General features: G+C 35.8%; 3 protein-coding genes across 5 annotated transcripts in view; 2 read left to right on the top strand and 1 right to left on the bottom strand.

The window, feature by feature from the left end:
• mpp7b (MAGUK p55 scaffold protein 7b) overlaps positions 1-7,864 on the bottom strand; it is a 63,728-nt gene extending 55,864 nt beyond the window's left edge. Inside the window, exons 1-4 of the mRNA XM_051128976.1 lie at positions 7,511-7,864; positions 5,564-5,694; positions 4,706-4,782; positions 4,072-4,190 (exon numbers count right to left, since the gene is read on the bottom strand). Of these exons, the coding sequence (XP_050984933.1) occupies positions 4,072-4,190; positions 4,706-4,733 (147 nt within the window). The 5' untranslated portion in view covers positions 4,734-4,782; positions 5,564-5,694; positions 7,511-7,864. The remainder of the gene's footprint in view (positions 1-4,071; positions 4,191-4,705; positions 4,783-5,563; positions 5,695-7,510) is intronic.
• Positions 6,549-20,921, top strand: wacb (WW domain containing adaptor with coiled-coil b). 3 transcript variants are annotated; one of them, XM_051125383.1, is made up of 13 exons: positions 6,553-7,007; positions 7,208-7,241; positions 7,899-8,091; positions 10,301-10,377; positions 11,481-11,596; positions 11,676-11,788; positions 11,922-12,158; positions 15,397-15,519; positions 15,882-16,027; positions 18,188-18,285; positions 18,961-19,129; positions 19,247-19,374; positions 19,472-20,921. In XM_051125383.1, the coding sequence occupies exons 1-13, from the start codon at positions 6,967-6,969 to the stop codon at positions 19,539-19,541; spliced, it is 1,545 nt and encodes a 514-aa protein (XP_050981340.1). In that variant the 5' UTR covers positions 6,553-6,966; the 3' UTR covers positions 19,542-20,921. The 3 variants fall into 3 exon arrangements, with proteins under 3 accessions (XP_050981348.1, XP_050981340.1, XP_050981356.1); XM_051125399.1 differs by having other exon boundaries at positions 6,554-6,969; XM_051125391.1 differs by lacking the exon at positions 15,397-15,519 and having other exon boundaries at positions 6,549-7,007.
• A 2,107-nt stretch (positions 20,922-23,028) lies between these two features.
• Positions 23,029-26,739, top strand: bambib (BMP and activin membrane-bound inhibitor homolog (Xenopus laevis) b). The gene is made up of 3 exons (XM_051125473.1): positions 23,029-23,494; positions 24,006-24,287; positions 24,988-26,739. Exons 1-3 carry the CDS (start codon positions 23,419-23,421, stop codon positions 25,401-25,403), a joined length of 774 nt encoding a protein of 257 aa, XP_050981430.1. The 5' UTR covers positions 23,029-23,418; the 3' UTR covers positions 25,404-26,739.
• Positions 26,740-27,716: the final 977 nt, after the last annotated feature.

Consider the following 27,716-nt stretch of genomic DNA (forward strand, 5'->3'; position numbering starts at 1 on the left):
GTAGTTGACAGCTTTAGTAATCAGTCATTAGTTTAGATTTTTAAATTAATTTTCACTTTTTTAATGATTTTTTTTTTATTATATTACTATATTTGTGATGTTGTAAATGTCTTTACTGTCACTTCTGATCACTTTAATGCTTACTAAAAGCATTATTTAAAAAAAAAAAATATATATATATATATATATTTTCTGACCCCAACATTTTTAACAGTGGTGTATACTGATTAATTAATTGATTGATTCATATTCATAAATATAAAACATATAACGTGACTTTCATAAATACTATTTGTATTTAATGTATGTGTTCATTATTAAGTTTTTGGCATACATTTTAAGTATTTTTGTATTAAGGATAGAAATACCTTTCAAACTGTTTTGAGCAGTTGTGTAGTTTCTCTAAGTAAAGAAAAAAATCTTGATAGGAAAATCTGATTCTTTCCTAGCATTAAAAGACCAACATCCAGCAAGAGCACTGTACACTTAACAGCTCCACGTGACTCATGGAATAGAGCACCCAGCAGTCCAGCTGAGCTGTGTTTGGGCTTTTATCACAGTCCTTTCCCCTTCGACCTCTCCTCCCTCCCTCCCTCCTCGCCTCCCCCTCTCTCTGTGTCACAGACAGCATGTGCTGGATTCATTAGACCCGTCTGCCAGCAAATGATGATGCTGGGTGTTCACTCACTGCAGTGTTTGGAGAACTCAGCTTTCAAAAGATTTCATCCTGAAGTGTGCCCGATACTCATAACTAAAACAGAGTGAGTCAGTAAGGGAATGAGTAACCCTCTGGTGGTCTTTGGTAATTTTATACTAAATAACTGTATGTTTTCAATGTCCCATTGGCACTTGATATATGAAAAAGTGGACATGACATAAAAATGCTAAATGGTCTGTAAAAATAGTCACACTTGTAATCTTTGCAGTCAAAAATAACCATTTAAAATAAAAATACAGAACATTTGTTTTGTTGCAGTTTTCGACAATATCTAAATATACTGTATATCCAAATGCAAAACCTAATAAAATTAATTCATTATGTCTGAAAATGCTTTTAGATGCAACTAGGGAATGCACAGCCCTATCTAAATGAGGAATACCAGAGGGTGGAACAAATGGATGAACAACTTCACTCAATGAAGGAAGGAAGGAAGTTAAGAAGGAAGTTTGGTCTCATACTGTATAGCATGCCATGTCAGTTCTGTGCTTTGGCTTGGCCCTTTGTTGTGTTAAACAGTAAAGCGTCCTGCTGAATTCAATTACAGCTTGTTTCACTTCTGTTTCAGTTTTTATGACTGATCTTTACTATGTGTTTCTAAATCCCTACTGTTACTAATACTCACAAACCAAGACTGCCCTGCTCTTGGATGTTGAAGCCCTATGACTTGCAAGAGCTCTTCCAAATCTTCATGGCAAGGGCATTTCAGAAACCGCCTTCCAGTGGTTCGAGTCTTACCTCTCAGATAGACCCTTCAAGGTATCTTGGAGGGGTGAGGTGTCCAAATTGCAACATCTAGCTACTAGGATGCCTCAGGACTCAGTTCTTGGACAACTTCTGTTCTCCATCTACATGGAATCACTAGGTCCTGTCATTCAGAAACATGGCTTTCTATATCACTGCTATGCTGATGCTCAACTCTACCTCTCATTCCATCCTGATGATCTGACGATAGCTGACACGTCTTGCTGGATGAAGAGCCATCACCTTCAACTCAACCTTGCCAAGACAGAACTGCTTGTGGTTTAGGCCAACCCATCACTTCATCACAATTTCTCCATCCAGCTAGGCGCATCAACCATAACACCTTCCAGGACAGCCTGGAACCTTGAAGTTGTGATTGATGATCAGCTGAGTTTCACAGACCACATTGTTAGAAGTGCCTGGTCTTGCAGATTTGTCTTATACAAAACTAGAAAAATAAAGCTCTTTCTTTCAGAACATGCTACACAACTCCTTGTTCAAGCTCTTGTTCTGTTCAGGCTGGACTACTGCAATGCTCTCTTGGCAGGTCTTCCAGCCAGTTCAATCAAACCTCTGCAACTAATCCAGAATGTGGCTACAAGATTAGTTTTTAATGAGCTGAAAAGACGGCATGTTAAACCTCTGTTCATCAGTTTGCACAGGCTACCAATAGTTGCTTGCATAAAATTCAAGGCATTATTGTTTGCCTACCTAAATTTTGTCTAAATTCACTACTTCAGACTTATGTTCCCTGCAGGTGAATGGCACATTATAGAGCTATCCCAAAGAGGCACAAAATCACTTTCACTGACTTTTGCCTTAACTGTTTCCTCCTAGTGGAATGATCTGCCCAACTTGATCCGAGCAGCTGTTTTTTTGACCCTCTAACACTAGCACTACCTATTCTATTTCTGTTCAATCTGCTTGTTTTCTTTTTATTTATTGAAAAACCTTGATCTTATAACACTAGCATTCCCTATTCTTTTTCTATTGTACCTTGTTTTCTTTTTATTGGTTTGATTGCTTCTATTGTCCTCATTTGTAAGTTGCTTTGGATAAAAGCGTCTGACAAATGACTACATTTAAATGCAAACCTAATGTAAATGAATGAGAATGAACTGAAATCTGAAATAATGAGCTGCCCAGCCACAAACAAACAAACAACAACAACAACAAAAACATTAAAGTTCATTAACCCTCTGGGGTCTGAGGTGATTTTGGGGGTCTTTAGATGTTTTGACATGCCCTGACATTTGTGTTTATTTCAGCTACTTATAACATACTACTGGCCAACATATATATTTTTTTGTATTCAGCACAAACAGTGCTACAATAATATGTGAGCAAGATGGATGTACATGTTTGCATTTTTTTAGAAAAAAAAAGATTATGCGTGGTTAGTAAGTTTTGGAAAAATAAATGTAGCTGAAATAAGGCCATAAAACTCATACTGAATAGTCATGAACAAGGCTTTTAAGTAATCACTCTTGTAGGCTAGAATATTTACTTCAAAACGATGTGAAAATGATTGTGCTCACTCTTTCACAGAAAACATAATATTGATGTAAATTTTCTAAGACATGTTTTATGATAGAAAGCCATATCGCTTTTTCCCTTTTAACATTGCAAAGGGCTCACAGTACTTTGGACCTTCATAAACATCTTTTTAAACTAATGAGACTTTGTATCTCTAAACTGTTTGTGTATTTCTACATGCTGTTCCATCCCAGAACCTCATCAGAATTGTGACTTTTGTGGTACTTGATATATGAGAAAAAATGTGGACATGACAAAAAATGCTAAATGATCTTTAAAAAAGTCACAGTTGTAAAACTGTAAAACTTTGCAATCAAAAATAACCACTTGAAATGAAAACACAGAACAAATTAGTTTTCTTTGATAATGTCTAAATATAATATATATTTAAATGCTAATTAAAATTAATTATGTCTGAAAATACCTTCTGAAGCAACTAGGGAAAACATGGTCCTAAATAAGGAATACCAGAGGGTTAAGAAAGTGAATAGATGAACAAATTTGTTTGAACAATTTCAATAAACAAGTTCACTCAATAAAGGAGGGAAGAAAGGAAGGAAGCAAGGAAGAAAAAAATTAGAACATCTAAAAAAATGGGCTGCCAGACACACACACACACACACACACACACACACACACACAAATAAATAAAGAAAAAATAAATAAATCTAATGACATTTTTATCACTTTTTCTTTTTAACATTGCAAAGGGGTCACACTACTTTAGGCTTTCATAATCATAATTCTTTTCAAATAAATATAAATTTTATAAGATATTATAAGACCAGGCAGATAGGATAAACTAGGGCAAAAATCTGTGCAAAATCATGTGTTCCAGCCTTAAGTCAGTGAATGCAAAAATTTGTGAATGAATGAAATCATGGATGTATAAAAGAGTCAGTGAATGAATGAATGAATGAATGTGTAAATGTGCAGGTGTAACTTCTTATGGTCAAACCAACAACTTGATCTGAATAATTTCACCCAATTCAAGTTGTAGCCCTGGCAAACAGCAGTCACTAAAGTGGGCTAACAACACTCATATACTGGTTGCTGCTAAAATAAAGTCTGACCTTAATAAGCAGATGCAGAGTATTGCCCATGAGCATGTCCTGTAGAAAAGTCCTGTCCTCTGAGGTGTCCATGTGAGACTCCAGCCTATAAAGCAAAGACGCCAGTAACCTACACACACCTGAAAGTAAAAAGGAAAGGAATATGATAAATAATCTAATAGTCTCTAAATATTCATCTACATTCTTATACTGTACATTTTCTTTTTTTTTAAGAGAGCAAAAAGACATGATCATTTAGGATATTTGTGATTTATCTCATTCACATATCGCCCTCTACTGACAATAAATTAGGATTTGCAGCTGTCACCCTCTGTATTGAAACTAAAAGGGGATGCTTAAATGCAGATACAAATATAAAAGTTAGACATTATAAGATATAGACATATATAGACATTATAAGTTTTTACAGATCTTATAATTAACCTTAATTTTAGGAGAGGTGCACTAGGCTTGAAACTTAGACATAAAAACTAGGCTTTTAGATTAGACATAAAATATGAAACTGCTTCAATGAATCTTCCATAACAGCTGTGAAACAAAGCCATAAAGTAATCACATCCAACAGACTCAAGCCTGAAGCCAAAGTATTTGCAAGCATCAAAATGTATTTATGACCCTTAACCATCCTGCTCACCTCCTGGTCCAGATGATGAGTTTATCATTATTCCCGTGGTTTGGTGATGATATACAGAAAGCCAGCAGATAAAGGCCCTGATTATGCAGGAAAAAAATGGAATATGTAATTAATATTTAATTACAATTATTTTATTGATAGACGTATTACGTTAATTCAAATATATATATATATATATATAAAAAAAACTAAACATAAATTTAATTGTGCAATTTTAAGGGGTATCACATATGGGAATGCTTCCACCTAGTGGTAAATATTTCCCCTCAAGCTTTTTAGTGGTGTACTTCATTGTCATACACAAGCATTAATATTTTTAATCTGCAAAGGCATTGATCAAAAGTGACAGTCAAAACATGTCACAAAAGATTAATATTTCAAATAAATACTGTTATTTTGAACATTTTATTCATCAGAGAATTATGAAAAAGAAACTGTTTCCATAAAAAAATATTAACCAGCACTTTTTTTAACATTGATGATTAATAATAATTTAGAATAATTTCTGAAGGATCACGTGGCACTGAAAACTGGAGTAATGGCTGATGAAAATTCAGCTTTGCCATCATTTTAAAATATGCTTATAAACAAAACAGCTATTTTAAATTGTAATTATATTTCACTATTTGAGCAAAAGCAACTTATTTTAAAAGGTTTTAAAAGGAAAAAAACAACAACATTTGAACAGTAATGTATAAGTGTTTAACAGTATTACAACTGAAACAATAAGGCTTGATCATACTTGTAAATGTCATAATTTAATTGGTTTAATAATAAATAACTTTTTTTTTTTCTGTATTTTATTGCATTTTATTCAAAAAGAAATGTCATTATTATAATATTATGCTATTATCTTACCTGGCCTGTAGAATGAGGTTCCAGTAATGGTCTTGTCTGGTAGTTGACTTCTAAACCCTGCATGAAGGAAAGGAGTGTGACAGAGGCTCACTCACAAACTATCAGGCAGATTGATCATCATCAATAATGACCTAAATAAAACAGACAAGCAGAAACACTCAATAATGCAGCACAGCATTTGACCTCTTTAACTCCCATATAGCACAAATAAACCACCTTCTGCAATAAAACAGGCACATTCAATACTAACAACATTTATTTACTAAACAATTTTAAGTAAACAGTTGATAATATGGTCTTGTAGCACCTCCAGTCTAGTTAGAGAATAAATCAAGTGTCAGTCTAGAAAGAAGTGCAAGAAGTTTTTCAGTGTTTGTTTAAGAAAGCTGCACCATCAGATGTGCTTACGTAAATAATTAAACCTTACAAACGTCAAGTGAGTCTCGGGTGATCTCATAATAATTCCATATAGCTATACAGTATTAACACTAATATCACATGATTAATATCATATTTTAAAATTTATAAGAAATGTTGTAATTCTGTCTAAGGTGGACACCCAGCTTTATAAATGATATCGGCCATTTGATGCTAACCATTTACTGTCAACAAATGGAAAAGTCAGCCACCATTTTATCACGTCAATATTTATGCCTTTAGCCTCGGCAGTGGGGGCGCTTTTTACCCCAAATACCATACTTTCTATATATTCTTCAGTTACTGAAAAACTGTTGCTTTAATTAAAAATTACTATCAAGATTCTTGTCTTAAAATACATTTGGCAATTTTAAGAGTTATCAGTAGGTACACAAATCTATAGCATTTTCCAAAAATTAACTATTAGATCAGCTCAAACGCACTGACTCTGCGCTGATACCCGCGATCACGTCAAACACGTATGTTCAGGAAAGAGCTGGTGTTGGTTTTGTGCCATCTAGTGGTTTAGAGGAAAATAATATCAAATGCGCCTTTCCTGCGTTGCGCTTTCAGCTCCGTTGTGTATCAGTAGTGCGTACTCAGTCAATTTAATTGGAATTGTACTTTTCACATTCAACTCTTTTTTTTTTAGCTTTACTTAAATACGTCTAGCACCTCAACTGCTACTGTAGGTCCGTGAACACAGGTTGCAGTCTTTCTGCTCGTGCACGTCGCGTGCTGATCGCGAGCCTGGCAGGTCGCGAGCACTGGTCTCAGCGCTTTGCTCGTGCACTTGCGGGGCGCAGTCGCGAGCAAAACGAAGAGATGGACCGTCAGCTCTTTCCCGAATAGCGAAGCAGCACTGCAGCAGAGCTACTTTTACAGATATTATAGTTTGTTTTTGCAAGCAGTACCAGTAAAGAGAGCTGTAGTGCAGCAGAACTGCTTCAGTAGTAACACTTCACTTCCACATCATTGCAGCATTAATGGTAATGCATGCAACGAATCCATCCAGACTCAATGATGGGTAAACAGACATTTACCTCCAGTTTACACCCTTCAGCTAATCTTTTAAAGCTTAAACTAAGCGCATATTATGTTCGAAGAAATAGTTTCAAAGTAGGTTTTTCCTCTGATAGCGAGTTGTTTTTATTTCTCTACGTTAGCATTGTAGCTTGCTAGCAGAGAGCGCGTTTCTGACCATATTAACTTTCTTGTCTTTTACAGGTGTAATGATCGAAGAGATCCTCAAGCCTACCAGGTACACAGAGAAGTATTTTATCTTTGAAAGTAGTCACGTAATTTCGAGAGAAGCCGAAATAGTATCAACATTTTATTAGCCGGCTTTAGCACAACACAAGAGCTCACAGGCCTAGTTCCTGCTTGCTACATGAAACTATGTTATACACTGCACGTCATACTTTATAGGTAATAGCGCTCAATTATTTGTATTAGGCAAATTACTCTACAGTTAAACTGGAATACTAGCTTATACAGGTGTAACGTTAATGATGTGACTAGAGAGCTCACGTCTTAGCTTGCTAGCTTGTTTTGAAGTCAGCCATCCTAATTACTGGATTCACAACAAATCGAAAATAGCAATTCTCATTTACTATTAGGTTTTATCAGATCTGTTATTACATATTATAGTGAATTGACTTCGTGAGCTCAACAAACACTGATAAGAGTGCAGATCAGCTCTTTCCCTGTTCAGTTTCAATAAACGTCCTATTTGAGTTTCTTTCAAAAGCACCAGGTTTTCATTCATGTTATTTGTTGTGAAATAACTTCCTCAATTGCATTTAGGGATTTTATAATATTGAAACCATTTCAGATAATCTCTTCAAGAATAAAAGTTCAAGCTCAGTGGTCTTTGTACACAGGTTGTTGTAGTCCTCTGATGCATTGTATTTTGCAGTCTGTCAAATATCAGTCAAAGAGTCACTCGTCAAATGACCATCGCCATGACAAGATGCGAGATTCGTCAGACTCCACTCCACCAACTAAAATGCTGCGGCGTTCAGACAGTCCAGACAACAAGCACAGTGATGGAACGGGGCACATCCAAACGAAAGCACTCCACGTTCACCGGACCCGTGAGAGGGACAGCGGTAAGAACATGGGTGAGAAGGGGTACAACATGCATATGGTTAATATTGTATGGTTGCATGTTGTAATTCCTCAGAACCCCAAAATCCTATTTATAAGTGGGTTATATGCGGAAATGTCATAGTGTTAAATACTTATGCGCTTGTTATTACACTCTAAAGTCTTTACAGGATGTGTGGTTAAGAAGGGCATTAGAATTAAGAGATCAATAACATTTCACAATTCGGCACCTATTATATTTTATATAGTTTTTTAAAAACTATTTAGTTTATGCTTTTGTTTAGGCATTATTAGTAACTGAAATTAGGTGCTAAGAAATAACATGAAGTCATATAAACACTGTTATTACAGAATAACTTATTAATGATATCGCAATGAACCCGCATTTCAGATAACTGCTAAAATCTAGAACTGTGACAAATGATTCTGAGTTCGGCAAAACTGTTTTATTGATGTTTTATGCATTATATTTAGTTTTTATGGTTTGGTTTACAGGTCTGTATTTTAATATTTGTTTATTTAATTTATTACTAGGCCTAGATCAATATTAAATGAGCAGAATTCTGCCTGATTCTTATAATCCATGTTCATGTTATTATTGATATTAATATATAGTAATGTTGTTTATAGTGTTTTGTCTAAATTACAAATTCTAAATACTTAAGTCAATTTAGTCTTCACAGTAGTAGTATGTAATGGAGTTTGTGAAATGGATATTAATTTTGAGAATTGCTACCTTTAACCATGTTAACGGGTAATAAACTATATAATTAAAATAGCCAATAACTAACATAATGCATTATTTCATTAATCCCTGGTTTGCAGTCTTGCATGTTAGAATGCTGTGTTATTAATGTAGTTACTCTTGAAAATGTACATTATAGACCAATTTGGAGTAAACGTCACAGTTGCGTCACTTGCAGTTGCGCACACATAGTGGTTGCAGAAAAACAGTGGTAACATGGAGATAATCGGATAAAATCTATGGAATAAGAGAAAAAAATATTTTTGTGCTTTTTGATGTCAAAATCGGAACGCAAGTAATTTTTATAGAATACTGTCATCAAAGATGCAATATGAAGCTAAACACAGATGGTTAAACGAATGTACTATGGATGGAAACTGCTATGAATACTCTACTTCTAAAGCATATATTGGATTTAAACAACAGGTCTACATAATATTCACATATGCTGTTCATATTATTTAAACCTATTACTATTAACATTTTTACATCTTTTTTATATTTACATCTAACATCAATTTTGTTGAATAACAGTGCTTATCACTGGGTGACAAGCTCTTGTGATATTTGGAGAACATTTTGAAAATAACATCTAATCAGTATAATCTATAATCTTTTTAAATCTAACCATTTTGTACCGTATCCATGTAATTCTCTAACCGCAAAGGCTATCTCTCCCGGGTTTCCTGCAACCATGATGCGTGTGCATCCCGAATGTTTACAAACATATAATTGGTCTGCAAACCAAAACACCCTTTAAAAGTTGAAGGATTATATACTAAGGCTAAGTTTCATCTTAATTTTTTTTTTTTTTTTTTTTTTGAAAATTGTTAATATTAAAAATGGGCTTGACATGTTTTTGTGGAATAGTTATAGTAGCTACATTTTAGTAAATCAAGCAGCAATAAAACACAGGATACTTTCTTGTGCTCCCTTCATACGGTTTTACTTCCTGTTATTGCCACAGCCATGATGCTGCAGCAGGTGCATGGTAGTATTTATCTTTTCATCTCAACTCGTCAGTGGCCTCTTATCATTGGTCTTTTCTCTGATAGGTTGTGTTGTGCATGTTTATACCATGCTTTTAATTCCGATATTTTCAGAGCTCTGGTGTATTTTCAGCCTTTGTGATATGGCATACAGATAATTTAGTAAGAATTAACCTTATGCATGTGTGTGTGTGTGTTTTTTTTTTTATTCTCAACTGGACAAAAATGTAAAAAAACACAAGCTTAAAGAGTTGTATGTAGGCCCATACAATTTGGATGTCAGTGGAAACTTCAGCTCATCCTGTCAGGAAGCCATGTTTCCACCACTCAGCCACAGTACTGTCAGCTCAAGCCTATAAACTAGCAGTCCAGTGTGTTAAATGGAAATCCAGAATACTGTTTTGTTTCAATGAATTGTGTTCTGCAACGGTAGACATGCATGGTAGTTTGTTTCTGACCTTCTTAATTATGTTTCAGGTGTCAGTTCTTCTCCACAAGAAAACTCCCATCATGCATCCAGTTCTCACCCTCATCCAAACAGAACTTCAGAGGTGGTAAGTTGATTAGTCAGTGGGTTGTCTGAAAAACTAGCCTGTGTTTAGGAAGCCTGGGTTATAAGGCTTTTTTTTTTATCTGCCATGTCTAATAGACAGATCAGTTGTATTTATTAGCCATATATGAATGATTTTAATAAATAAATAAATGAATACATAAATAAAAAATGACATCCTGCCCAGTATTTTTCTCCAAACAGTTTTCAAACTGAAAAACGTATATATGTATGTTATGCAATGTGAAAAAGAGGATTAAAACATAAACATTACATTCTAAAACTTGCCCACCATAGATCACAGACTTAAAGGGCACCTATTTTGCCCCCTTTCACAAGCTGTGATGTTAGTCTTGGGTGTCCCTAGAATGTGTCTGTGAAGTTTGAGCTTAAAATACCCCACAGATAATTTATTCTAACAGCTGGAAAATGTCATTTTTGGGGCGTCTAAATAAGAGCTTTATTACTTTAAATGCAAATGATCTGCATATTCCTGCCCCGTCTTCAGAAGAGGGCATAGCGTATGCATCTCTGCTTTGCATACCTACAGCAATAAACAGTCGGTAGAAGCAACATGACTGAGAGCGAGAGAACCGGTGTTCAGCCGTACATATTGGAAGCCAAACAAACCAAAAGTGGGACTAAACAGTGCAATGTTACAGAGCTTGTGCCATGTTGACCTGTTGCTAAGTTCATGACTGACTTTCATGCTAAATAAATGTTTGCTTATATGATTTTAAATACATTAACAAAATGTTGCTGCGGTATATATCTGTGTTTGTGAGACCTGAATCAGTTTTTTTTACTGGTTGGCCATTTAGTATAACAACGTGCAAGTAAGTTGTTTTGTACTGATATTATAATAAAAAATAGTATTGTAATTTAGACATGTTGCAAAACATAGTATTTGTGTATACAACTGTAAGGTTGAATTAACTTTACGGATATCTAAAGCAACATTCCTAAAAAAAAAAAAAAAAAAAAAAAAAAATAAGTCGACCAGACTAACAAATCATGCTGACTCATCCCTATCCCTAATGTTCTCTCAGATGACAGATTTCCCTGCTCTCTTTCTTCATATGTCTGCATATTTCCTTTCTCTGCCAGCCCCGTGAGCCAGCGGATGATTGGTCAGAGCATATCAGTTCATCTGGCAAGAAGTACTACTACAACTGTAGGACAGAGGTCTCTCAGTGGGAGAAACCTAAAGAATGGCTGGAGAGGTGAGTTGATTTAGATCCCCTGTAACTGCCTCTCTTCCTCTTCAAACATAAACTGACACCACACTTCCTGTCTGAGCAGAGAACAAAGGCAGAGAGAAGGTGCCAAGACTATGGTTAACAGCTTTCCCAAAGACAGAGACTACAGACAAGAGGCGATGCAGGCCAGTGCCACAAGTGCCCTCAGTAGTACAAGTAAGTGGCAGAAAAACTTTTCTTTGGTTCCTAAAAGTGGAGTTTTGTTGATAGATGTTCACTTTGTTAATGGTTTCAGTGGTTCTTAACGCATTTGTCTTGTGTTTTCCCACAATCCCTTTCATTCTTCCAGAATCTACTTTAGCGGAGAAGCCATTATCAAATTCTGGTTATTCTCAGCCTTTGTCCATAAACCCCTCCAGCACGTCCAGCTCCTCCTCGTCCTCCACAGTGCCTGTGTCTCCTTCCCTGCAAGCTTCAGCCTCCACTCTGCTCCAGGATCCAGCTCTCCTCCGACAGCTGCTGCCTGCACTCCAGGCCACCCTGCAGATGAACCACGGCAATGTAGACATGGGCAAAATTAATGAAGGTAATGGCGTCGCAGTGTTTCCCACAGGATTTTGTAAGACTGTGGGGGGTGGACTGTATAGTGAGGGACCGTAAGAAAGTTTTGTACATTTAGAAGTTAAATGCATCAATTTAGTGTACTTTGAGAGTTCAGAATTAAGAGCTCCAACCTGTTTTCAGTGTCTAAATTCAATAGAGTAATTTGCATTGATTTGTACCTGGACTTTAATGTGGACTAAAACCTTTTTTAATTGTGATAGTGTCTCAGTCTACGTTTGTTTTAGGAGGTCAGACATTTAGAATACAGATTATAATTTACGGTGTACATATGGGAATGCATTTTTTATTTATTTTTATTATTTTCTATTCTATTATTTTCTCTCATATAAAATCACCCGTTTTTTGAAGGATAGAATTTAAAGGAAACTGTAAGATTTACCCATTTCAGTTTGTATGCTAAATATTTTGCCAGTGATGCGCCGAGTCAACTGCATTTTCACAACAAAATATAAGTAGGCCAAACTATAGACTGAAACGTGTTTACTTTCAATACGGCATTAATTTTATTTATTTGAAACACTTAAGTTAGCCTACTATTTGGCCAGTGGAAAAGAATGAATTTTAAAGAATGACCTCTTTAAAAAAAAAAAAAAAAAGAAGTTATAAATATTTTATACAATTTGATTTTTAAAGATATTTTGAAATATTTATTCTAAAACATAAGGATACTGTAAGATTTTAGCAATGTAATGTGTATGGCACAAATAGCATTAATAGTCCGTATCTCATATTTTCCTACCTTTGATGTTGTGTTAAACATGTCACTTGGATGGAAATATGCATGGAAATCATATGCAGATGAGGTTATGCATAGTAAAACAAGGCGTTATAAGCTTCATATATGGTGATTTCGGGGAGGAGACGGAGTAAAGATGCTAGTACGTCCAATCTTCGCCTGACTGGGATTTATAGGAATTTTTGCACAGTGTACGCAGTGTCTTTAGGTGTACGAATGGTTTTATAATTCTGAAAACTTTTGTGCGTATGCAAAATCTAGCTTTTGTGCATACGCACACTTTTAGGATGAAATCTCATTAAGTTTTATAAATGAGGCCCCAGATCTTGTTAGGTTTTCCAGTCTTGTAACTTTTTGTGCTGCTTACACTGTTATTTTTCTGTGTAATTTCCTATTGAACACATGTGATTCAAGCATAAATTATACAGGAAGAGCTGGGTACAGATTTTTTTCAAGATCAGTTCTCATTCACTAACTCCAGATTCCTTCAATTCATTTTTCAGTGCAGTTTAATCATATTCATTTGGGTATATTGAGAATTAGTATTTGCTCAAATGAAGACTGCAGTTTTAAAGGAAATCAGTATTACTCTACCTTATTCAGTAGACAGCTGACCTGATCTGTTGCTGTAGGGAGAAAGAGTATAGTATAATCAGAGATGGTCCCTATCTTGACTTTTTTTTTTTTTTTTTTTTTTTGTACTTGCCAGGGTAGCTGATGTAAAGCAGATACATAAATCATACTTTTTAATTTAAAGACTTTAGAAAACAACTTTTTGATTCGGTAATTCTGTTACAGTATTTTTCTTTCCCACTGGTGTTAATTTTGTCAGCTATTTTTAGTTTTAGTTCCATGTTAAATGTCCTTGTTAGTTTTTATCATATTTAATCAACCTTATCCTATTTTATTTTAGTCAAGTTTTAGTCAACTAAAAGTCTCAGCATTTTAGTCTAGTTTTAGTCAAAGAAAATCTAAACTATTTTAGTCCAGTTTTAGTAAATGAAGTCTTTGTCCCATTTTCATCATGCTGTATATGATTAAAATTATGATTAAACTGATAAAAAAATATATTTTTGCTCAAAATTATAATCGTAATGATTGTTGTCATTTTGAGAAATTTACTTTTACATTTCAGGTGTTGCACTTTATTTGATAAGGTTTATTTGACCTTATCTAATGTACTGATTAAATTAATATCAGTGACTTATGCACGCACTGTCTTCATTATGAAAACTGGTAAAACAAACGAAAAATATTATAACAGTGTAATTTCAATAATACCAAATTGCAATGGCCTCTCTGTTAAAATAACAGCGGTTGAGTAAGTGCATTTATTCAGGAACCACAGTCACAAACAATATAGTCAAGTTCTCATGACAGAAGACAGACTGGCTGAGTGACACTTTCATTTAAATCACTGAACTCCAGCTTGTTTGTCGGTGTTTTCAGATCATCAGCGGCGGCGCTGCCACAATGAAGAGTGAGCTCGAGTGCGTGGTTGCCAGATTGCATAAAACAGCAAAGCAACAGAAAAGCTCTGATTTAGAGATTTGAACTTTTTATGTCTGGCAACCGCACACATGAAAGCTTTGTAGTTGAGGCATGTAAAGCAGTTCGCAATAATATTTGGTCTCTTTTTATGACGACAATAAAAGGATGTTTTGGTAAAGTGTTTATTTTTTGAATACATTTTAATCTTTTTTTCATCAACAAAATTGCATGTTGTTATTGTGTATTGATTTTATTGTCGTCTCGTCTTTGTCTCATTTTAGTTATGGGGGGAAAAAGCTTGTCAACAAACATTTTTTCGTTTTCGTTAACAAAATAAGCACTATTCCCCACAAAGAAATGGTTAAAAATAGGGACAAATAAAAGTACCGCTTTAGACACATTTGCTAAGCAGAAAAACCTATTCTAATAATATAAAAACTCCAAATACCTTCCTGTAATATTGGTATTGGTTGTATATCGTTTGACCACTTCCCTAGAGCCTTCAGTTCATTTCCTTGATTTATTCTTTAATGATCAGTTTGTGCATTCTTTTGAGTTGTGTTCATTAGCGTAATGATTTCAAACACTTTTGAACTAGTTGGATGTTGTCGTTAACTCAGTTCATGTCAAAACGGATTCATAAATGACAACGTCAAACTTGACATGAGTTTAAGTAAATAATAAAATATTTAATAATAATAAATAAAAATCTATACAAATGCATCAACCTGTAGCAACTAATACTTAAACTTAGACGTTCATCCAGATAGCTAAAATGTTGTGCCCTAGCTGTTTTGCCAACTTGACAACTGCTTTTTTGCAAAATATGTGGCATCTTCTCTCCACATGGTGAAAAAAAACGTAAGCCGACAAGGCTTCATGTTCACCTGTAGTGCCTTTTTCAGATTGCTTTCAGTGTGTAGGACATCTTTGACTGTATGCGTGTCTTTTTCTGTCTTTGTCTTCCTCCAAGTCCTCACAGCCGCTGTCACACAAGCTTCCTTACAGTCTATGCTTCATAAGCTTCTCACTGCCGGACCGTCCGCTTTCAACGTCACTACTCTGCTTTCCCAAGCTGCTCAGCTTTCCACACAAGGTACGGCTGGAGTCTCAGTCACTTCACAACTCTTCTAACTGATGATGTGCTGCAGAGCAACTAATCCACATTTTGTAATAGAACTATGTGACCGTATTTTACAATATTTTGTTATACTGGTGTTTTAGGTATGTTTACCTTTCATACACGCACAAGGCTATGGACAAAAACATGTTAAATAATTCTTAATAGGTTTAGCCACACAACTTTATTTAACACAGTGGTACTCAAACTTGGGTGCAGAATAAGACATGCCTATAATATTGTTAATCTAGCTCAGCAGGATTTGGTATATTGTTGTAAATATGTTTATTTACTGGACTGCATATATTATTTAACTAAACTTTGTTTCTAATAAACAGCTCAACAGTCTGGTCAGTCACCCATGTCATTAGCATCAGATGCCTCTTCACCGAGGTCATACGTGTCTCCTAGAGTCAGCACACCTCAGACCAATGCTGTCTCTAAACCCCTGCTCAGCTCTGCATCTCTCTCTTCACAACCAAAGGTTAGTAGCAATTAGTGGTTCATCATTTCCTTAACTTCTCTCTTACAGCGGTCTCAGAAAGTGTTTGCACATCACTGCATTAGATAACATCAAACCATGTGGAAATATACAAAAAGAATATGCTACACCTTGAACTGACATGTTTTTTTTTTTTTTTTGTAGTTTTTTTGTAGTTCTGTAGTAGTTTAATACTTCAACAGTAAACAGTTAGTTGATCAGTTAAAGTCAGTTTATCATTGATTCAGTGATGTCATTGTCCAGCTCAGCTTAGTTCTTTTCAAATAGTGTCTGTGCAATGAAGTTGATAATATTGCCAAAAATTATGTGTCCCCTACTATGCAAGCCTAACACGACAGAGGCAAGGAACCAAAACTCCATTTGTGACAGAAAAACCTTAAGAGAAACCAGGCTCAGTTGGGGGGGCCAGTTCTGGTGTGGTTTAATTCCAGGCTGCAACACCAGTCAGAATGTGCAAAGAACTCATCTGGTTTGATAAGAGCACACTGAAGTACTTCGGAGTTAAACCACTGGTTCTATTAAGAACTATAGTTGCTGCATCGTGGACCAGCTGGATTTTGTGTATAAGTGCACAGAGCAACCACCCAATAAAGCATTACCATAATCTAAGAATAATATATAATATAGAATCACTGTATTCTAAAATCTGAACAGATTTCAAAACACTAGGCATGTATTTATATATTTTAATAACTTCTTATCTCATTGGTTTAAAATGTGTCTTTATTTTAACCATCGTGCATCAATAAAAAAGTGAAGCATGGGTCCTTAGTGGACAAAAATGTCCATGTCAAAAAACTGTCATACAAATTTGAAGCTTGGTCTCATTTTAAAGAAGACCCAGGGCAGATTATTGCCGAAGTAATCTTAGCCTCAGAAGTCACGCTCATGGAACATTGGCTAAACATCTGTTGCATAAGGCACACTTAGCTGGAAACACTTCAGGAGTTTCGAAGCGTCATCAGATTGGTTTGATCATACAGGATTTCTGGGAGACGTGTGTGTCGCATTCTTTAACGTTCTGCTTGGAAACAAAAATGCCATGGTGCCATTCAAAGTGGCCAAAGCTCCCAGACCTTCTGTCGTAAGTCTGGTTATGTGAGACTATTGTTGAAGTAGAAAGAGTTTAAAAAGTGAAATAAAACAAAAACATTATAGAGGTTTAAGTTTATGAAAATGCTTTATGAACAATATTTTATATCAAAAATATATTTTATGAAACTTGCTGAACTCTAAACTTGTTAGAAAATCAAAACCATAAATCTAAACAAGTTGTGTTTCAAATTTGAGGTTGATCTCAAAAAATCTTAAAAAAAAAAAATCTGATTTCAGTAAGATTTTGTTTGGGCGAAGTACCAGATTTTCCCTATTAGATGCCAGCAAAACTCCGCTGGTGCACACAGTGCAGTTTTTCTCTCTTAAACATTACAAGAACACAATTTTTTTTTTTTTTTATGACACGCATACAAACCACACTCTGACATCCATACCAACACACCCACACAGTTAGCTGTATAATATGCAGAAGCAAAAAACAGGAATAAGGTGAGTATTTGCTTTATTGGCCAAATCTGAAAAAATAAAAAAATAAAAAAAATAAATGGCACCATCTGGTAAAAAATGGTAAAAATAATAATTCTGAAGCCTTGCCAACAGAATGAAAGTCTGTTAACAAAAATTGCATCATTTTACAGCTAAATGGCTCTGTGATAAAAAAAAAAAAATAGCAGTTTTAATGGGTTTCAATTGGGACATTTTGTTCTGAGGTCCTGAGAGGACCTAGTGCAAAATAGATTTATTATAGGAAATGGGGGTGAAATAGTAAAATTCCAATAAAAATACATGCCTGTGCCAAAATTTATGTACCTGGCAATAACACAGGCAAAATGATCAAAAAAACAAAATTGAAAAAGACAAAAATGTCCAAAAGCTCGCACAAGGGTTAAATAAATGTTACGCTGGTTTGGTTATTTAGTTGCAATGATATTCATACATATAAGTGTAGCTTAAGTGTCCAAATACTTTTTGGAACCACTTTGTATGTATTATGTCCCAGCGCACTTTAGAATGAACGGGTGTAGGTATTTTTGCCATTATTTAATTGACATTTCTGTTCATATTCAAACTGTTCTTCACTTTCAGGTCAGTGCATCAATTCAGAGACAAGGATCAACATCCCAGCAGTCTGTCAACTCTGACAAACCTCTGGAATTCAGTGATCCCCGTCTTAACAGGCAAATGTATGGATCTCTCAGTAGGAATTTATTTTTTTTCTGTTGGTAATATAAAAGCAGCCTATCAGATATTGTCCTACAACACCATCTACCTGTTCAGTGCTGAAATGCAACCAAACACACCTTCAGTTCCCTTTGACTTTGACTATAATTTTAATTCAAAATAAGTGTGAATATATAGTGACAGAATTTTCATTGTTGGGTAGACTATCCCTTTAATACATGTGACCACCATGAATGGTATGTTAGGACAGGACAATATTTGGCCGAGATACCATATGAAGTTCTTAACAATGCATATTACCAATCAAAGTTTTGATATATTTACTGTAGGGCATTTACAAAATATCTTCATGGAACATGATCGTTTACTAATGATTTTTGGCATAAAAAAAAATCAATCATTTTGACCCATATATTTTATTGTTGGCTATTGCTACAAATGTGCCTGTGCTACTTATTACTGGTTTTGTGGTCCAGGGTCACATATTTATTATTATAAGCATATGTTTATTGTTGTTGTTGTTGTTGTTATTATTATTATTATTATTATTATTATTATTATTATTAGTAGTAGTAGTAGTATACTAAGCATTAATTATTTAAATGGTTCTAGTTCTATTTTAAAACTCAATGTATTTGTTTTAATGAATAATGAATGTTTTGCTTTTTATATTATAGCAGTCAAGAGGGCTTGTCGGGCTCCAATGGCAGCGCGGGTATCAACATTCCCGCCTCAGGCAGCACCTCTCGAACCCAAAGCACTTTCACTCCTTCTCTAGCATTGCACTTTGATGAAAATCTCATCAAGCATGTTCAAGGCTGGCCTGCAGAACATGTGGAGAAGCAGGTATGAGCAAGCCTTTTGTCTCTTCAACTGTTCATCGATCTTCTGAAGATCAGACAACAGTTTTCCTATTTTCCAATTTTTTTTTCTATCTCTTCATCGTAAATTCCTGTCGCCTAGGTGTCACGGTTACGTGAGGATATCCATAATATGGGAACCCTCTACATGTCGGAGATCTGCACCGAACTTAAGAACCTTCGCTCTTTAGTGAGAGTATGTGAAATCCAGGCCACATTGAGAGAGCAAAGGTTTGTACCCTTGATTTAGATGAAATGATCAAATATGCATAATTAAATGTTTAATTTTAACATTTTATCAATCCTTTTTTTTCTTCTTTTCATGCAGGATTCTGTTTCTGAGACAGCAAATCAAAGAACTTGACAAACTGAAAAATCAGAATTCATTCATGGTTTGAGAGGTGGCTGTAGAGCTCATGGCAGTCTTTCTCCAAACATGTCCAGCCCTTGGTTGTTTGGACCCCCGCTCTCAGCCCGAGCTCTCAGTTTCGCAGTCGAACTGTAGGCTGCAATGCCTGTAATGGGACAAAGGAGAAAGGAAGCTTACAAAAGTGCTTATCAAGGCAACACAAGGCCCTGAGATCATAGATTAATTTCACTATCCTTTGATGTACATCGCTTCTTATTCTCAGATCCACAGGTGACTAGAGAGAGATTCAGAGAGCGCTCTCCAACCCAGACTAACCTTTGAGGAATCATGCAGTGGATCTGCTGATTCATGTGCTGGTTTTTCAGGGTTATGCCTGTGTTAACGGATCATAAAGTTCACTGTCACACTGGAAGCTTAATATCCCCTTGTCCTCCAGTGACTGACAGTGATCATGAATGATGTCAGAAGGGCTATCTGTGCACAAAGACGCTTCCAGCTGCGCTGGCATTTATCAAAGTGACCAACTAAAATAAACCCAATATACTTCTGAGCACTCATTCTCAAAAGTTAGGCATGATTCTCTGACCCCTCAGAAGGTTTATGTAGGATGCATAAGTGATCTTCCTTAATTCACAGCAGAAAAAACAAATGGGTGCTAAAGATTTCTGAATTGGTGACGTGGCACTTAAAAGCTTTTGCCGAAGCGGTAGACGCACATTTTCTGAGTTTCTGGCCCTGATGTAAGGGTTGTCACTATCTGCCTTCGATGTTTCTTGTTCTTTGCAGTGCTGTTACACATCTAACAGAGATTACTTTTCATGCTGCACCCCAGCACTGTTTGACTCTTTTTGTATAAATGTTGTTTTGATTTGTTTGTATTTGCTCAGTTGTTCTTTACTCATAGAATTGAGTTTAGTCATTCCCATATTGCCCAAATTAGGAGGATGCAATGAGAGGACTCCATATTTTGTACATGAGCTCTGGTTGCACATCAAAAAGGCATCCTTCACAGACAAAAGAGGACCATGAGGACTGTCCAAGGTGACCTACTAGGGGAGGAGAATGGAGGCGTATAGGATCAGATCACATTTTTCCTCATCTTTTACATAAAATATCAACCAGTCTATAGAAGAAAAAAAAAACTGTAAGCATTTAGTTAACTTGTCAGTTTGTATTTGACAAGGATGTGAAAAAAGGCAAAACTGGTGATTCCTCTTTGATGTTTGCAATGTCATTCATAGTTTTGCTCCATTGTTCTTTCTGTCTTCTCTGCCCTCTGATGCAGGGTTTGAACTTAGACCAATTTTAACTATAGGCTGTAAATGGAGTTCACTTTCAGAATAGAGATGGGTATGTTGCTTTGTATATGGTTTCTAAAAGCTACAGGAAATAAACAATTACCACATTATGTTTTGGTACATGTTTGCTTTTGTGCATTGGTTGGTTTAAAAAGGTTGCATGCAATCATGAACTAAAAGAACTCAAAACACATTTTGTCCATGTTTGGCCTCCTGTGGAACAATGTTTCATGTGCACTTGAAATCTGATCTGATTTTGATTTTTCTGTTCAGAACTCTAGGCATAAAAATAAAAACCTTTTAAAATGCATGTTCTGTTTTGTAAGTCGTAACCATATTATATTAGATGTGTTATATGTACAGTTATAGTCATAAGTGTAAATGCTTGCAGAACCTGCAAAATGTTCATTTTAACATAAGAAGGTGAAAACACTGCTTCTATTTATTTTTAATTTTTTTGAGTGCACTAAATAAGCTGTTTCACGCAATAGATGCACTCCTACTAATACTGTTACAAAGATGTAAAGATTTACATTTTTTGTTACATTTAAGAAGGTAACAAAAGATGCATTAAGATGATATCTGGGGTAAATTGTTGCTTTGTCTTATGGAAAACATAAATAAACCATGCATATATTGAGGGTAGAATGGGGGAAAACGCCCCCTATTGTTATTCCCAAAATAACCACAAGATGAAATTAAGATACATTTTTATTATAGCTATGGACTACATTGACAAGAGTGATGTATAAGTTTTCACCATGAAGCTTAGACTGGTGATGCAGCGGAGAGAAAAAGGATTTCACAGTAAATTATCTAATTTTCAGCAGTAAGAAAAAAATGTTTTAAAGCTTGTTTTTGTAGAACATTAAAGTTATATATATGATGCGAGAACAATAGGGCCTGTAGATAGGGAGTATGTGTTATTAAATAAAAATATAATTCTATTTTCAGAATGACCTAATTTTTTTCTCAAACATTGTCAGTGGGGTAAAACGCCCCCTAGGGAGCATTGGACAATTAATGTAGTTATTCTGTTTTGAACACCAAATCCTTTGTTTTTCCATCAAATGAATTCTAACTAGTTGGTTGAATAAAAATATTTGAATTTTATACACTGCCCTCCAAAAGTTTGGAAACGCCCTAGAAAAGTGGGGTTTTGGACAATATTGGCATGAATCCTTTTTAATTTGTGATAATTTTACACTGATAAGGGACAACACAAACTACGAAAACATATTTTATTACATAAACAGTTTATACATAGAAAAAACTTACATTTTCGATTCATCAAAATATCCATCATTAGCAGCTACAGCTCTGCATAATCTGGGCCTAAATTCATTGTTTTCTAAACTTAATTAGCAATCAGTTGTTGAAGCTATTAAAGTGTGCTGGCTCAAAAATCTTTTAAAAACCTGGGCCAAGTTTAAACCAGTAACCAGGCATCACAGCTGGCAAAGGGGCATGTCTGACTTTGGCATGTATATATTGCCATTATGTAAGTAATCAAAATGAAAATTATTATTGCTGGTCTTCAATGATAATATCAAGTTAATTTAATGTATTTGCACCAAAAAATTACAAGGATTTATGCTGATATCGTCCAGAAACACACTTTGCCAGGGGTGTTTCCAAACTTTTGGAGGGCAGTGTGTTTAAAAAATTATGTCAAGTTAGCATCACCCTTCTGAAAAAAAAAAAAAAAAAAAAAAACCCAGCTAAAATCAGCCTAGGCTGGTTGGCTGGTCAGCAGGCTGGTTTTAGAGGGGCTTTGGCCACTTCTTTAGCTGGTCGGGCTGGGAGACCAGCTAAAACCGACTACTTCCGGCTTAAACCAACTAAGACCAGCCAACCAGCTTAGGCTGGTTTTAGCTGTTTTTTTTTCAGCAGGGCAGGTAGCTAGTTAGCTAGCCAATTAGCATTAGCTAACAAAATGTTTTAATTAGGCTATTATAATTTTGTAATTCATAATTATTAATTACAATTTTTTTTTATTATTATTTCAAGCTAAAACTGCCTGTACTGTGATTTTGCTGTAAAAGAAATTATTCAACAACTGGCAATTGGTATTTTTACACACAGGGGTCACTGTAGGTTACAAGTCAAGCCATGCTTTCCCTACAGAACAAGGGTTAAGCTGTATTAGCTGTGCATGGGCACACGGGGAGGCAACAGTCACAACTCTCACGCGTGTGAATGAACAGTCCCAGCGGCTCGATGACTCTTATAGGAGGAGCTGCTCTCATTCTCAAGTCTTCAACATTTAAGAGCACTCAAGCGGAGTATATACAGGAGATTATCCATTTGAACAGTTGTGAACTCCGAATCTCGCATTCGAATTAAAACCAAAATGGATTATATCTAACATGGGTTTTTAATCTTTATTCAAACAACTGCACGTCGGCTTTTCTGCGCACATATGATTTTATCTGGTCTTGAAGAGCAGCGAGGACTGAATCACGAAGTGATCATTTCTATCCAAAAATGTTAAGAAAAGTTTTGAATGAAGCAAGTTGGAACACATTGGGGACAGTAATACAGTGTTTTTGGCTATAAAGTCCGTATCGATGCGAATCTGAGAGGCAAAGAAAGTGTTTTTGTCCAATGCAGCGGAACAGCAGTCTCGTTTCCATTTGGCTTCAGCTCGAGCTGTGCGCGATGGCTGTTCTCCTCACTAAAGGTGAGTGAATAATTGTTTATAGGGCCGTCTCCAAACTGATATATGATTCGGTTGAACTACAGTTAATTACATTTGTAGTAAAACCAAATAAGTGTTTATAAAGCTAAATACGCGTATTAATAATCACTGTTACGCAGTTATTACACTGTAACAAGAAATCTTATGTAAAGGTTGACCAAAAGTTTTTGAACACTTAATTATAACTTTTATCCCTTTATGCTGGGTGTGTGACATAATTAAGCACAAATATCAATATTAAATGTTGTATTGTTCTGTCAGAGCAATTATCTGGAGCAGCATCTACAAAAAAAAAAAAAAAAAAAAAAAAAAAAACATACAAAAACAACAGTCTTAAAGCCAAATTGAAAACATAGGATCATATGACGTTTTTGTCCATTTGGGAACTAGGTTTTAAACGGGCTTATTTCAAAGGCTTTATTTTTAAGTTCTTTTACATTTTCAGTTGAAGTTAATTCTATCAATATGAGTAATTTCTCTTTTCATGTAACAGGGGAAATACGGTGTTACTGCGATGCACCCCACTGTGTGGCCACCGGATACATGTGCAAATCGGAGCTGAATGCCTGCTTCACCCGCACTTTAGACCCTCAAAGCACTAAATCTCCTTTATCTCATGGATGCTACGACCCTCTGTTGAACTCTGGCAAAACATGCCATCCAGAGTCAACCTATGATACCATTCATGGTTCTGCCACACTTCAGTGTTGCCATGAGGATATGTGCAATTACAGAGGCCTGCAAGATGTCACATACAGAGGAAGTGAAATTCATGGTACGAGAATGAGTATTCTTTAGTTGTTGCCAGTGACGGAAAGATAAATCAGCCAATTTTGGATTTCAGTCATTAACTGTGCCCACTTGGCCAGTTAATAAAAGCACCTACTGAATTCTTCCAGTCTAGCAGTTTATCAATTTATAATCCGTGAATTATCTGCAAACAGCTTTGTCAATAAGTAATTAACAGCTTTTGTTTTGAGGCATTTTGAGATATGTGTGCGTTGTTTCCTTGCACATGGTGTTTTAAAAAATGTTTAAAGAAAAGAGAAAAATATAAAAAGTTAAGAAAAAGATTGTTTTCAGAATATCAGTTGCATCTCAATTGCTGTTTTACTTTGTCAGCCATGCTGATCTCTAATAATAATACTGTGCATTTGGCACATTTCCCCTCTATGAATGGATGGTTTTGAAACAGAGTACATTTCACTTAATTAAATGGGTTGTTCACCCAAAAAACAAAAAAATTGCACTCTTATGTTGTTACAAATCTGACTATTTTAGAAAAAAAAAATTGTCTGGTGTTGTTTTGGACCCCACTGACTTTAAATATATGGACAAAAACAGTTGAAACGTTCTTCAAAATATCTTCTTTTGTGTACCACAGAATATCATACAATTTAAAAGAGTGTATGTCAGTGTTTTTCTTCAGTTGCTTCATAAAAACATGGCCCTAAACATTCTCTGTTCTTATTCAGACAAACGGCGACATCAAACCGAAGGCAGCCGTCACGTGATTGCACGACTACAGGAAATCCCTTCCTCCAAAGAAGTATGGTTCCGTGCTGCGGTCATCACCGTACCCATTGCTGGCGGCCTCATCTTGGTCCTCCTCATCATGCTGGCCCTGCGCATGCTTCGCAGCGAAAACCGCAGACTGCGACAACAGCGGCGAGAAATGCTGTCTCGCCTTCATTACAGCTTTCACGGCCAACACCTCACCAAGGGTCATGTGGCCAAATTGGACTTAGAGTGTATGGTTCCAGTAGGAGGCCACGAGAACTGCTGCCTGACCTGTGACAAAATTCAGCAGTCTGACCTTAGCAGCCAAAGACTTCTTTCATTGGTCAGCTGGGGGAAGTACAGTGGCCGAGGCAAGCTGGAGTTTGTGTGATGGCTTTAGAATTTGCTTTCCTTCGTGGGACTTGTTTGAATAAAAACTTGTTTTGTTTCAAGCCTTCTAAAGGAGGTACTGCAAACAAGAACTCAAAAGAGAAAACTTGAAAGCTCTAACCATATGGTTGTTGCTCTAGAAGCACTTTACTTGAATTAGAGACTTGAGGAGAAGACTGCTTGTATTATAGGCTGCGACGAGGAGCGGATTCGTGCTGGTATTCTTTATCACCGAAGGATTCCAAAAAATGTATTTTGGTTTTATAATTTGCACTTTTTGTATAAAGAAACTGTGGTTTATTTGCTTTAATAGTAGAGCAAAACCAGTGTGTCAACACCAAAATTGTAAAAATTGTAGGCGTACAACATCTTGTCACTGAAGCAGTACCCTTAAAGGGACATCTTTATACCTTAGTTACACCTAATAGTTTTAAGGAGGTAGCTTAAGGGTGCATGTTACTATTCTAAGGTTTTAGGGAAAGATCCTGGTGACATTCTGTTGTATCAGTGAGGTACAATTTTTGCTATTATTTCACAGTGAATGATGACTGCTGCTGTGTGAATGTGTGACTCACTGTTAAAGGGATAGTTCACCCAAAATGAATATTCTGCCATTACTCACTCTCATGGTGTTCTAAACTCAAATGTATGGGCTTTCAGCTGTTCATACAGTAAGTAATCCAGATCAAAACTCAAGTAAATTAATGAATGTATTCTGAAACATTACGTTCATTTAGAACAATGAACAAGCCAAAAATGTAAGGGTTTTCATTTACAGATCAAATCATTGTTAAACTTGTTTATACGAAGACGAAATCAAATAAGGTGATGTGCCAATAACATCTAACCTCATTGGGTTAAAAGTTTTGGACTTTCACTGTACGGACAAAATCAAAAACAACCAATACATACTTTAAATACTTTTGAGTTTTTCCCTTTTTGATGAACTGTCCCCTTAACATTCACCAGTCACCTCTGACCTGCTTGTAGATTGTGCTCGCTGTAAAGATTTTTCAATGTAAATATTACATGTTCAACAAGGAATCACTTTTGGTATTCGTATCTTTACTGTCTCCTGTTCGTTGAGATCGCACCGTGTGGGTGAAGCTGAACAGCACTAAAAGTACTCAGCGTTGTGTACGATATTGACAAGCTCATTATACCCAGAGGGAGAAGTCTTGGCTAATGCTTCAGTATGTCAACACGTGCACAGTTGCAACCGCTCGACTGAGGAATTGGAATCATTAGCAGCAGTATAAGGGCATGGCAGTGTAGTGTGGTAGCTATTACAATCATGTCTTGTTTTACAGTAGCGCTACACGTCTGACTGACTCAATTCCCTGGCCACAATCACTCAGACTCTTTCACTCGGCTTCTTTGGAAAGAATTCAGATCCTCTGTGTAAACTTACCCTCTCACACTACTTATTGTTAATTCCACTGGACTGAAGGTGCATTTGACACTGGTTTCCAGTGTAAAATAGATTTTATGTTGGTCTCTTTGGCTCCTTTGTTTCACTTTGCGAACAGGTAGTGCAGTGGGTCCTAAAATCATTTTACAAATAATCCCTCATGACAGCACAGCATGCCTCTCTACCCATTTTTAATTTTCTTTTGCAGGAAATGCAGTCAATGCACTTAACATTTACTGTCATTTTGCATTTTAGTCAATTCTGAGATCCCGAGTCTTTCATACGCTTCCTCAGAAATGTGTTCCTGTTCACTTTCCAAGTCATCGTGGCACTGCACACTCGGCCTCTGGCTCAATGCACAAAAAGTTAACAGTTATTGTTGGCCCTAGAGGAGAATGCAAGCTTTATAAAAGTGAATGGAATAAAAGGCATGTTCCTCTGACAGTAATAACAGGGAACTTCTTCCGTGGTCCACATATATTTTAAAACATAAGCTCGGATTCTTTAATGTGCATTTTTGCAGAGGTTAACATCGGGGTCGGAGAATAGAACCACCCTTTCTTTTGCCTTCTAGGGATTTTGGTGGTGACACTTATTCCAGAATGTTTTAGAAATATTTGCTGCAATATGTGATTATTTCAAAGTGAAATATAATTATGAGTTAATAATTGAGGTTTCTATTTAAAAATCCATTTTATGATATTTTAGATACACTAATAATCCTCTTTTCTAGTACTGTAAATCTTTATTGTTAACAAAAGCCCTCAACATGTCACACTTACAGTACATTCTCATCCTCTGAAGAGCTATTAAAATGCCTGCTCAAACATGCCAGATAATATCAAAGTGTTTAAGCGAGTCTTAGAAACCAAAAGGGGGCCCAGTGTCCCTGCAGACAAATAA

This window comes from Labeo rohita, chromosome 2 (assembly GCF_022985175.1).
Source record: "Labeo rohita strain BAU-BD-2019 chromosome 2, IGBB_LRoh.1.0, whole genome shotgun sequence".
Taxonomy (NCBI): domain Eukaryota; kingdom Metazoa; phylum Chordata; class Actinopteri; order Cypriniformes; family Cyprinidae; genus Labeo; species Labeo rohita.